Here is a 13,304-nt window from a genome sequence, read left to right as displayed (position 1 = left end):
AAAGCGACTTACAAATGAGAACAATAGAAGCAGTTAGACTAACAGTAGGACAACAATACGTAAGTGCTATAACCCCTCTCAGTTTAATCTTAGTGCAGGTTTTTTTTTTTTTTTTTTTTTATAGAATAGAAGAGAAGAGAAAGTGTTAATTCTACTGAATCAAGTGCTGTCGAAAAAGATATGTCTTCAGCAGTTTCTTGAAAGTGGCTACTGACTCAGAAGCTCTGGTTGAGTTAGGCAGATCATTCCACCAACAGGGAACAGCCATGGTAAAGGTCAGAGAAAGAGATTTTGTGCCTCTTTGAGATGGTACCACAAGACGACATTCGCTAGCAGAGCGCAGGTTTCTGGATGGCACATAAGTCTGAAGTAATGAGTTTAGGTAAGAGGGAGCAGTGCCAGTGGTTGTTCTGTAGGCAAACGTCAGTGCCTTGAATTTAATGCGAGCGGCAACTGGCAACCAGTGCAATTGTGTGAGGAGAGGAGTGACGTGTGCTCTCTTCGGCTCATTGAAGACTACTCTGGCTGCAGCATTCTGGATCAATTGTAGAGGTTTGACAGAGCAAGCTGGAAGACCAGCCAGGAGAGCATTACAATAGTCCAGTCTGGATAAAACAAGTGCTTGGACGAGGAGTTGTGTGGCATGCTCTGTAAGGAAGGGCCTGATCCTCCTAATGTTGTGCAAGGCAAATCTGCAGGACCGGGCAGTTCTATCAATGTGGTCTGTGAATTTCAACTGATCATCAATTACAACCCCAAGGTTCTTAGCTGACCTTGATGGAGTTATGGATGACGAGCCTAGCTGAATGGAGAAGTTGTGATGAAGTGTTGGGTTGGCCGGGACCACAAGTAGCTCTGTCTTCGTAAGGTTTAGTTGAGTAGCACCTCTGGCAACCTTTGTGAATTTACAGTTCTGTAGGCGGACAATTATGGACAGTGATTCCGGTAAGAGAATCAGGCGCGGGAGAAGTATATCTTCATCAAACTTCTCTTTAATAACACTTGTCAGGCAGTAAGTGACATCCATTTACAGTCTCAGGATGGTAGGTAAAGTTATATGATGTAATCATGTTGTGTTGTGATATTTGTTGCATGAACGCACAACATTGAACGATATCTGGGAGAGAACAGCTGGAACTGGCTATTGCATGATGTCTATGATTGCATCAGTCTGCTGGAAGTAGCAACTATGATATAAGTCCGTCAGAAACCGCTGGCTGTTTTCCGTTCCGGGACGGACTTTCTGACAATAAATATATGTAGTGAAGATAATGCACGCGTTGCCTGAACCACATGGCCATAGGCTGCTATGTTTAAATGAAAAGAGGCAGAGTGGTGTTTTATAACATATTTCGTTTTATTGTTGACGAAAAGAGGCAGAGTTGTAACATACCGGTAAGTTTAATGGTGCAACGTAAAAACATTTAGTAGTGCGTAAGTTGTAACTTAGTGCCCATTTGCGTCAAAACTAGGCTAAGTTGTAACTTACGCACAGCTGGTGCAACCAGCCCCTGGTCACCGACAAAGATTACTGCCTCCACTCTAGAATCTGTGTTCATTATTAACATTGGTTGTCAAGGAAACGGGAGGTTTTCTAAAATGATTAGCACTCCTGCTTATTTGCCGGTTTAAAAGGGTAAGAGTTTGTAAGGACATTTTGCGTCAAATGTGCATACAACAAAGTTGGAAACAATGTCTGTAGTACTTTTTTATTACATGACCTCCGCAAAAAAAGACTTACACAGCTGTGAGGTAAGTATTAAATTCGTAATTTCGAGGTCCGGCCCACCGCCTATACCTTGAAAGAGAAGCAGCAGAAAGCTAGAAGCCAGCCATAAACACCGTTAGTAGTGACTTTTCCCTTGTCAGTGGTGTAAAATATGTAGTTGGATTGTTTCATGTAACTTAGTTCTTCTCCCTCGCGGTGTTATGGCTTTGCTATGTGGGGATAAATGTGCTGGTTACGTTCGTGAGACAGCTGATTAGTACTCTTGTCATTGACCGTAAAACAGTAAAGTTTCAGGAATCACCAACCCGTCGATCGCGGTCGACAAGTCGATCTTGGAAGCATTTTAAGTCGATCGCGAAGAGTTTTCAAAATCAGAGAAAAAAAGCCTATTGTGTGTAGTAAAGGGTGTCTAGGGGATGCGGAGGCGCGTGCGCTGTTACAATCATGCCATTTTTGCCGCGCGCACCTTTGGGCTCATGCGGACGCGTCGAGTTTAAACAAGGCTTTACGCTTGAACCAGCTCAGCCACAGTAACAGCTCATATTAGCCAGCTAAACTTTTACTACCCTGTTAGAAAAAAATATATAGTTGCATAGTTTCATGTGGTTCTTCTCCCTCGCTGTATTATGGGTTTGCTATGTGGGGAGAAATGTGCTGGTTATGTTTGTGAGACAATCAGCTGATTACTATTATTATATTAAGACCATTGATCCTCACCTGACTATGGCTTTGTAAACTTTATCCATGATGTGGTTTATAATGGACTGTGTACAGAAACAGTGACAATGTTACACACTCTTGGTTTACTCTGGCTATTCTCTGCTGTCTCAGACGACGATATGTTTGTCCCGTTTTAGCCACCGTAGCTTCTTCGAAAGGGAGGGGTGAGCAGTGGGCTGAGCCATTAGTGCAACTCGCAACCGAACCGCTAGATGTCGCTAAAAAATAAACACTGCACCTTTAAGATGGAGAACTTTGTTGATTGAAGATTAAATCATTTTTACAATTCCAATAAAGGTTAATGTCTTTTAAAATGTGATTAAATATATTATTTTGTCCAGTTTTAACAATTACATATATACTTAATGTTTGTGTTAGTGGTAATTAGTGTATATGACAAAGGTTTTAACTCCATGTTTTCCAAGTTTCCGCCAGGGAAATACAATTTTTAAAAAGTTAATCTAGAGTAAATTCTGGGGACACACAAAAAAAGTTAGAATTGCGAGATATAGGGTGTTTCTCAAAACCAAGAATGCAAAGAACAGACTTGTGTTCTTCGGGAAAAAGGTCTTGCTAGTTGTTCTTGGAAGAATGAACTCACAAGGTGACGAGCACACAGAACGCTGCTGACAGTTTGAGACGATGTGTTCTTGCTGGTATTGCGCAATAAAAACCCCGCACAGACACCGTCTGCAGTACCCAAACATAACGAGAATTATTGACGATAACAGCCAGGCTGCAATGGTCTCTTGACGGAGGGTTAAAACGAGTCTGAGAGCAAACAGGCCGGTTGGCTCGCTAGCTAACTTAACACCCTCAGGCGCTTATGGAGATTCTGACCTCCGAAAACGTTTGAGCACATTTTCGATTAGCCGTAAATTTTCGTAAAAATGCCAATATTTGAAATCTACACAGTTGATTTCTCGCATCAAATGTTCTCAGAACTGAATTTAGTGATGAAATAGCGTGCGTAATTGTAGAAAAATGAATTACTGTATTGACCTGCCTCTCGTTCCTCGAATGCCGAATTGAATGCTGGGATATTTCTGCCGTCAAGTTCACACAAGTTACCAACCGATGCATCCTCGGTAAAATGGGCGTGTCAAGAACACATCCGGGATTTTTAACCGTTCTTGCCAAAATGCAAACTTGTGTATTGGGACAGTACTTGGGCCACAAAAGATGACGTTTCACAAGAACACAAGTACAGACAAGAACACAGATTGAGAAAGGTCCCTAAACTCGCAATTGCGGCCAAAGAAAATTGTGAGTTTATATCTCACAATTTTCAGGAAAAAGTCAAAATTACGAAATTATCTAGTCTTGATCACTATTTGGTTTATTTAACAATTTGTTTAGCAAAATATACATACACAATCCTCTACTTAAAACCATTTAAAAGTAGCTATAGCTCTGAATTATTCACGAATTAAATATTTATTTTCTATTGTATGGACAGATGTGTAAAGCTGCTGTTGTTCGGTGAATTTTCACAAGCAAAATCCAGTCATTTCAATAGGACGCCATGCCATCAGGAATTTCGCAGGTTTCGCAACAAATTGAAGTTGGTCACGCAAATTCTCTGCATTGACCAACAACATAAACCTGCCTAGTGTGAAAGTGACGTCTGTGTGACCTGTGCTTCCAGAGGCGCCTGCAGGATTTTACCTCGGGGTACGCATCAGAACTGATATGATGTGAGACCACGACCCATCACACCACCCTTCATCCATATAAGAAACAGCCCTGGCATTCTGTTTAGTAGCAAGCCACCACACGCGGGGGAAGCCCTAGTGAATTTAAGTTTGTCCTCCCTAAGTGAACAGTGTACACAAGCGCACCTGCATGCTTCTACAATTGACAACAGACAATGGACCTTTTTCGCCCATGAAATATTTCACAGAAATTTCGCTAATATGGCGTACCTTAACTCTCTCAAAATACATTGATTTGGAAAAAGCTGTATACAGCCATAGAACATTTACCAGTGTTCTGCAGTTCATCAATTCATTCATTTGCAATTAATTTGAATCTCATGAATATTACTACTTGTTTAAAAATTTTTTTTATTGAAAATGTGAATAGCAGAGACCTTTGAATAATGGTGAAGGGCCTTTAATTTTACAAGAACTAGAAACAAAACATCCCAGACTTATTATAACAGACAGAAACAAAACATAACACACACAATAAAATCTTTGTGTAGTTATTACAGAACACCATAGTGCTTCAGGTATTTTATCATCACAATTTTATTATCACATCAGTCCTCTACAAACAGAATCGGTATCAGTTTGTGTCTTTTGTCCCAGAATGAGACTCAAACCTCTTTCTGTGCAGTTTCAGTTTCAGACACTGTATTTGCTTCCCAGGCCTCGGGGGTCGCGATGTCTGCTGTGCTCGGAGCTCGTGTCTTTGATAAATTCCCATAAATCGTCATGGCCTGAAGACGGTAGAGAACAATGAGGAATACATGTAAACTAAAAATGATTCTAATTATTAGGATATTTTATGTGCCATATATACACTAGCGGTCAAAAGATTTAAAAAATAATTCAGATTTAATGATTTTAAAAGTTGTCTATTACTGTAATGGCAGTAATATTTTCAAAAATTTAATTATAATTTAAAATAATTAATAACAGCATATTAGACTGGTTTCTGAATGATCATGTGACACTGCAGACTGGAGTAATGATGCTGAAAATTCAGCTTTGATCACAGGAATAAATTAGTTTAAAGGTGCAGTGTGTAATTTTAGTGGCATGTAGTGGTGAGGTTGCGAATTGCAACCAACAGAAGTTACGGTGGCCGACAGGAAAATATGTCGTCGTCAGCAGAGAGTAGCCAGTTAAGCAATGAGGTTTCTTTACAAAGATAAACTAAGAAATTATGTTTACTTAATTATTCAGTAAAACGAATAATTAACGAATAATTGTTATATTCAACAGATATTACAAAATGCACCTTTAGAATATATCAAAGTTATTTTAAATTGAAAATAATATTTCACAAAATTACTGCCTTTGTTGTATTTTTGATCAAATAAATGCAGCCTTGGTGAACAAAAGAGACTTTGTTCAAAAACAATGAATCATAATTATTCCTAACTTTAGCCGGGTGCAGAATGAAGTCCTACCTGAGTGACCATGCTGCTGATGTCTCCTGTGTTCGAGGGCAGCAAGATGGTGTTGGACTCCTTGGCCAGGTTGGAGAAAGCAGAGACGTACTGTTCGGCCACACTTAACGATGCCGCAGCATTTCCATTCTGTACAGTTATGAGACATCAACAAGATGCTTTATAATGTTAAACACTCTAAACTCACTATATTTGTCACAGCTGAATGACGGAAGAATGGATTTCCTCTCTGCTAGGGATACAGTGTCATGTTTATAGGTGTGATTGAGCTGTACCTGCAGAGTGAGCGCCTCGGACAGCAGCCGGATGGCTTTGGCCTTGGCCTCAGCTTTAGCCAAAACAGCATTTGCTTCTCCTGCACAGGGGGAAAGATCAGTGATACGTCAGTGAGGATTATGAATATTCAATCATTCATTTAATTATGAACATATAATTAATATACATTTGCATTATTTAAAAATAAGAAGAAAAATGTTTGTTATATTTCGTCATAATAATATAAATAAAACAATTACAAATTTAACAACAATTATTTCACAATTTATTTAAATTTGTTTGCTAATATCTGTTATCATAACAGTAATTTGTATTATTATAAATAAATGTATTATAAATCAATAAGAATGTAAAAAAATGCATTTCCAAGTGAAACGTTATTCAATGTAAAAACTGACAAGTGTTCTATTAGCATAATTTATATACTTATATGTAACTTATATTAGTATATTATAATATTAATATAACATTTTAAATGTGATTTTATTTTTATATTTGTTTGTTTTCATTTATTTTAAATTCAGTCATTTTGTTTAGTCATTTTTAATTTATATATATATATATATATATATATATATATATATATATATATATTATATTACATATACAACGGAAAAGTACTGTTTATAGACATATGTCTATAAACAGTACTTTTCTGTTTAAGTTTATTTTTTATTATTTTAGTACTTCAACTTAAACTATACAAAAAAGAGAAATAATAAATAGCTGAAATAATTCACATTCAATATTACCATTAACGTTTATTTTTATTTCAAGCAATGAAATAATTTTTTATGGTTTTAGTTTACGATAACAACCCTGTTGACATCAGCCAAAAAAGAAATCCAGTTCAGAGGTGGGGCAAGTTATACCATGAATTGTTTACAATAAGATCATTTTGGTTTCATTTTAATTTCAGATTTGACAGCAACATTTGATTCTACTGCTAGCATTATTCCAAACCAGAGTAAAAAGCCCACCAGCAGCTTTGTTAATCTGTTCGGCCTTCTGTCCCTCAGACGCCAGAATCTGAGACTGTTTGCGCCCCTCCGCCACATTGATGGCCGCCTCTCTGTGTCCCTCGGACTCCAGGACAGTCGCTCTCTTCTTCCTCTCGGCCTCAACCTGAACGGCATTCATGTCATATGATTTAGAGGTGCTCCTTTTAGTCCTTTGGGTCTACGAGATCAAGTTGAAGAGGAAATCGTCATACCTGCATTTGCATGGACTCTTTTACCCGTGGAGGAACGTGAATGTCTTTGATCTCGTATCGAAGACATCGAATCCCCCAATCATCTGATGCCTGGTTTATCGAGTGGACAATATTGGAATTCAGGGACTCTCTTTCCTGCCAAAGGACGAAATGATCCTTAAGTACGCAAATGAATGGTATATCCACTATACTAAGTCATTGACAGATTGCCCGGCGTTCATACCCTAAACACTTTGTCCAGGGTCAGTTTTCCCAACTCTGATCTCATGGTGGTCTGTGCCAGCTGGGTGACGGCATATTCTGGGTCCTCCACGCCATAACTGGCCTTCAGACGAGAACAACAGCACATTATGAGAGGCAAGCCTAAAGAAACACTGGAATAAAGCAGCAAAGTACTTACCTTAAACGGGTCCAGTATCCTGAGGTATAAAACTCCATCTATCTGCAAGGTCACATTGTCTAAAAGCAAAACATCATATTAAGTTCATCTCAATAATCCATAAAAGTGGGAGTGAAAAAGATCAGAATGCCTGTGATTTACCGAGGGAAACTGCTGACTGCTCCGGCACATCTATCACGATCTCTTTGAGGCTTTGAACATATCGAATTCTGTCCAAGATTGGAATTAAGAAGTTTAGACCCTGCGGGGAAATCAAATATTTGAAATGGAAGTGATTCATCTATATATTGAAGCTTTTGGTGGAGAAGAGGTGAGAACTGACTGGTTCCAGGATCCGGTGGAAACGGCCCATCCGCTCCACTACCCAAGCCTCCTGCTGGGGAACGAACAGAACCACAGTGTTCATGGGAAGGCTGGAGGCCCATCGCTGCTGAGCTCGAGTCCCCCACAACACAGGCACTGTTTGACGCGAATGCTGTTCACAGAAGAGAGAACGCAACCAGATGTAGTATATGAAAGCAAATTACACTGCAAAAATAAATGTTATATATATATTTGCTTTCAAAAATACGATAATTAAATAAATACATTATATACATATATATATATATATATATATATATATATATATATATACACACATTACACACACAATTCTGGTCAAAAGTTTGGAAACCTTACTATTTTTAATGTTTTTGAAAAGTCTCTTATGCTAAAAAAGATTTATATTTTTGAAAAATATTAAGCAGCACAACTGTTTCCAACACTGATAATTAGTCAGCATCTATAGAATGATTTCTGAAGGATCATGTGACAATGGAGACTGGAGTAATGATGCTGAATATTCAGCTTTGATCACAGGAATCAATTATATTTTCAAGTATATTAAAATAGAAGATTTCACAATATTGCAGGTTTTTCTGTATTTTTGATCAAATAAATGTTGGCTTGATGAGCATGGAGAAAACAGAAATACTAAAACATAGTAATGTTTCCAAACTTTTGACCGGTACTATATATAACTTTTTTTTCATATTTGCATAAGATAAGTAAATAAAGAAAGGAATATTATATATATATATATATATATATATATATATATATATATATATATATATATATGTGTGTTGTCAAATCGATATTTTCGCATCTATCAAAAGTTTGAGTTTATATAATATAATATTGTGCATGAATATTATATATTATGTATAAAAATATGCTTGATGAATAATTTATAATACTTTATATATACACACACACATATATATTATTATATTTATTCATACACAAACCTTTATTTTAGATGCGATTAATCGATTTGTTATATATAAATATATAATTACGTCAATTTATTTAAAATAAATAAATAGAAATAAATATTAAAACTTTGAGCACTGTGTAGTAAATCTTGTACAACCATTAAGATATATAATAGATCAGTGAGTACAGCTCTCTTTACTACTTCTAGTACTATTTGTACTGTTTTGTGTGTGTGTGTGTGTGTCTCCGCTGTATCTCTGCAATGGCAAATAAAGTCATTCTGACATCTACAAGACCTTTTTGTTTAATTCAAAAGTTATGAAACATATCTGACAACAGCCATCATTCACATGAGGGTTGAAGTTGAAGTTCACGTAACGTTACACAGTAATGTAATGTGGGGTGTAACACGCCTGATGAAACAAACAGCTGATGTCAAATGTCTTCAAAAAAATTCATAATACTTATATTACGTATTTAGAATATTATCTCGAAAGAAAACGTGCGAACGAACTCGTTTATATCGATTTAATTTCGAAATGAACTTCATGACAGAATTCAGCTGAAGTGTCAAGCAGTGAAGGGACAGTCCTACAGAACACGTGTGTTACCTTTAAAAGGCCGCTCCCTGCCCGACACACCACCGTCCTCAGCATTTTCACCCTGTGTGAAAACAGATGTTGAAGATGTCTATAACAAATGAATGAACTCTTCCTGAGCTTACACTACAAACGTGACCCTCTTACAGTTACGGAAATCAGAGTTACAACATCACGAGCGTGCGTCAATTACAAACATCCGGGTCTGCGAAGGAAACAAATGCTTTTAATATATGGTTCCGGGAATACGTCCTGTCTGTCGTTGAGTGAAATATTTCAAATAAATTATAACGTATAATTGTATACACCAGTATGTTTATGAATGTTTCAAGGGAAGTTTTTTTTTTTTCTTCTTCTTCTTCTTCTGCTTCTTATTCTTCTTCTTCTTATTATTATTATTGCTGGTTGTTGTTATTTTATATGTATTTCAAAATTCAGCCACTAGTGGGCAGTCATATTTTTAATTCAGCTTTTACTTAGAAGATATTGAAGATATGGCTATATAACTTCTCTGGGGTGCAATGTGGCTAAATGCCTTCTAGGCTAAAAGGTCCCTTGGATGTAATATTTTTTTCTACATGACAACATACACGACTAAACTACTGTACTGCATCAACTAGTTTTGCATAATTTGGGAGAAATTATCATTTGTTGCGATGAATGTGCAATGTGGGCTCACATCAACAGCTCCAGTCCAGTGTTTTGATTGTCAAGCAAAACTAAAAATGTTAATAATTGTTTTCGTAAATTAAATAAAGCTGAAATAAAATGAAACAATAGGGCCTTCGACTTTTGAGGACTCGGGCCCTAAATAGGCCCGGTTTCACAGACAGGGCTTAGATTAAGCCAGGATTAGGCTTTAGTGCAATTAGGGCATTTAAGCTTTTATAAACTTGCCTTATGAAAAACATTAGTGTGCATCTCCAGACAAAACAATGGCACTGATGTATTTTAAGATATCTCAGCGCAAAATTAATAAATTACAAAAGCACATAACATGACTAAAACTTAAACTATAATTAAAATGAAAAGTATAAATATACAAATAAAAATAAAATCTAATTCATAAATAATTAATATTATAGTAATCCTATAACACTGCTCCAGTCACAATGGAGATTTGTAGATTTAAAATGTAAAGTTATTTTACTAATAACAGAATAATGCATACAATAAGTTATGCATAAAATAAAATAAATAATAATTACACAAATTGTGTTACAAACCAACAACAACAATAAAAATACATTTTGCCTATAAATTTGAACTTGTTTTAACTTGTTTTTTTTGTTTTTTTTACACTGTTCATATTTGACCAAAGGATCACACGAGGGTTTCACAATAGGAGAGTAAATAACAGAAATATCCATATTAGTTGACTTTTGACTGTCATCCTGTTTTACGTCCATACGTCCACCTGATGGACTAATGAAAGGAAATATGACAATGTTAATTTCATTTCAACAGTCAAATAGTCCATCATTACAGTCCATTCATTTATAAATTTTTTGTTATTGAATAAACATTAACATTATTCATGCACTTTTGTTCAAATGCAAACATTGAACAATAGGTTTATTAGTTAACTCAAACTAAAACCATTACTGGAAATAAAACAATGTTAACTGAAATAAAATAGTAAAATAAAAAAAACGTATTTTATTTCAGCTATTTGCCAAGGCATTTTTTCTCATTTTAATTTAGTTTAACGTCCTGTTCTAAAACAACTAAAACTAAAATAAAATAAAAATGAATAAAAACTACATATATATTTTTTTTAAAAACTAATAAAATGGCATAAAACAACAAAATTACTAAAAATACAAATCTAAATAAAAATGAAAACGGAAAATAAAAAATAAATAAAAAAACTGATTTAAAATATTAATATAAACTAATAAAGTGATGCAAAACTAAAACTGGAACATAATACAATTATGTATACAAAAATAAAAAATAAGAAACAAAAGAAAAGAGGGAAAATGCAACTTTAAAAAGAAAGAAAGAAAAAGAAAGAAAGAAAGAAAGAAAGAAAGAAAGAAAGAAAGAAAGAAAGAAAGAAAGAAAGAAAGAAAGAAAGAAAGAAAGAAAGAAAGAAAGAAAGAAATGGCAGCAGGTTTATTAATATAAATATAAAAATCAGATATAAATCAGATATCAAATAAATACTTTGAAGAGCTCACAAACAGAGTCTCTACTTTCTATGTACTTAGAAAGTAAAACTTTCTAAAGAAAACTTCTGGCAGGTTTGTATTAGTAAAGCTGCATTTAAGAATGTGAAATTTAGTCAAAAATAGATCAATTTATTTAATTTAATTAATTTAATTTAATTAAAGTAGCCCACTTTTCATCCTCTTTAGTAGCCGATATTCAGTGAAGCCAACATTTTCCCATAAAAGTGAGAGAGGTCTTGAGCACTGAATATTTTCATTGATAAATTCTGTATCTCACTCCACAATATATATAACTGATAAAGTAGAATGGCAAGAATATTTACCCAAGTTGTGTAGGCCAGCGTCACACCTGTTCCTTCACTCGGTGCAGCCATAAGCCACACCCATTAGCTCATCCATTGGTCAACAGTCCAGCAAACCCCGCCCTCTGGGTCAGGGGCAACTCTGACGACATTAAAATCCCTGCAAGCCCCGCCTCTTATCCTGTGAGTTTCTACACATTCAATTTGGTCATGGCGATGGGACATTTGAGTCAGTACGCGTCACCTGTAGGATAGTGCCGAGTTACTCCGTCGAGCATCCGAGCTTCATCTAACTTGCCCTCAGAAGTGCGCTCATGACGAGGAGACAACTTGTGACATCATCTGACATGTCACCGGACAGCTGAGAACTTCGATTATACTGACAGGATTTATCCAGGAGGAAAAACTTGGGTTGCCATGTCTCTCCTCTGCGTGAGAGGTGAGTGCTGTTTCTGTTTCACATGTGTTTTCGAACTTTCATGTCTTTATGTATTTGCACCTGTCATCCACTGAGCATGCACTCAGCTGGTGTTTTGTTTCTTTAAAAGTTCAGAGGCGCGAGCGTTTTTGTGAACTATAATATTACATAATTTGAGGTTTGCTGTAGGTGTGATGATGTAGCTTGAGTGAAGCAGCTGTTTGTCGTCATGATGTAATACAGCTCTGCAGCCGAAACAATAAATATAGATTTCTAAAACTATTGGAAGGTATTAATAAACTAACATTTCACAATGTTATATAAACTTTTTTTTTTTAAATATGATTTTTTTTTTTACCTATTTGGTGTAACTAACAAATATAAACAGTGTGGGAAATACATTTAATTTACTGCAAAAAAGATGCAGCTGATACTTGCATATAATATGATATGATCTGTATTATTTTACACAAAATTATATAGTGTACGGTAATATTTTTATATAGCATGATATTTATTTGTATATATTTTTATATTAATATATGTATACATTTATATTACTGTAACAATTTAAGTAGCCTATTAATATAAGTAAATAATAATAAATTAAATACTAATTAAACATTGTTTCACAGTGAATTACATGAAATATGTTAAATGAAACATATACAATTAAAATAATAAATAACATGTTACTATTTTGCATGTTATAATTTGTGTATAAAATATATAAATAAAATGAAAATGTATAATTTATATTATCTTTGTGATTTAATTGAGTTATTAATTGAAGACCACACAATTCAGTATTTACATGTTAATATTTTACATGCTATAGTTTGTATTTGTATAAAATATAGACATAAAATGTATACAAGTATCAATGTATTTTAATGTTTATTTGAATGCTATTTATTTGAGCTATTAATTAAAGACCATTTTAATTATTGTTAGTATGCAGTATTTTGTAAATGATGCTCGCTCATCAGGCCCTCTTGAAGGACAGCAGGTCAGAAACATTGTGTGTCGTCTGCTCTCATACTCTTTGAGAGATGCACATTCTCCTTTTATCTT

At 35.2% G+C, this 13,304-nt stretch overlaps 1 protein-coding gene across 1 annotated transcript; it reads right to left on the bottom strand.

Moving 5' to 3' along the window:
- Positions 1–4,548: 4,548 nt before the first annotated feature.
- On the bottom strand, positions 4,549–9,543 carry stoml2 (stomatin (EPB72)-like 2). The gene is made up of 10 exons (XM_056253305.1): positions 9,349–9,543; positions 7,800–7,952; positions 7,619–7,718; positions 7,478–7,536; positions 7,301–7,402; positions 7,078–7,212; positions 6,845–6,989; positions 5,864–5,943; positions 5,589–5,717; positions 4,549–4,892 (listed from the first exon to the last, which is right to left on the bottom strand). The coding sequence occupies exons 1-10, from the start codon at positions 9,391–9,393 to the stop codon at positions 4,770–4,772; spliced, it is 1,071 nt and encodes a 356-aa protein (XP_056109280.1). The 5' UTR covers positions 9,394–9,543; the 3' UTR covers positions 4,549–4,769.
- Between the last annotated feature and the right edge of the window lie 3,761 nt (positions 9,544–13,304).

This window comes from Rhinichthys klamathensis, unplaced genomic scaffold (assembly GCF_029890125.1).
Source record: "Rhinichthys klamathensis goyatoka isolate OS25496 unplaced genomic scaffold, OSU_Roscu_1.1 h1tg000104l_1, whole genome shotgun sequence".
Lineage (NCBI taxonomy): Eukaryota > Metazoa > Chordata > Actinopteri > Cypriniformes > Leuciscidae > Rhinichthys > Rhinichthys klamathensis.
This window is presented reverse-complemented; position numbering and strand designations above follow the sequence as displayed.

Coding starts and splice junctions, on each gene's coding strand:
- stoml2 (XM_056253305.1), bottom strand. CDS start 9,393: ATGCTGAGGACGGTGGTGTGTCGGGCAGGGAGCGGCCTTTTAAAG. Junction 7,537..7,618: donor GCAGTCAGCAGTTTCCCTCG/GTAAATCACAGG, acceptor TTTTGCTTTTAG/ACAATGTGACCTTGCAGATA. Junction 4,893..5,588: donor TCAGCAGCATGGTCACTCAG/GTAGGACTTCAT, acceptor TACCGTCTTCAG/GCCATGACGATTTATGGGAA.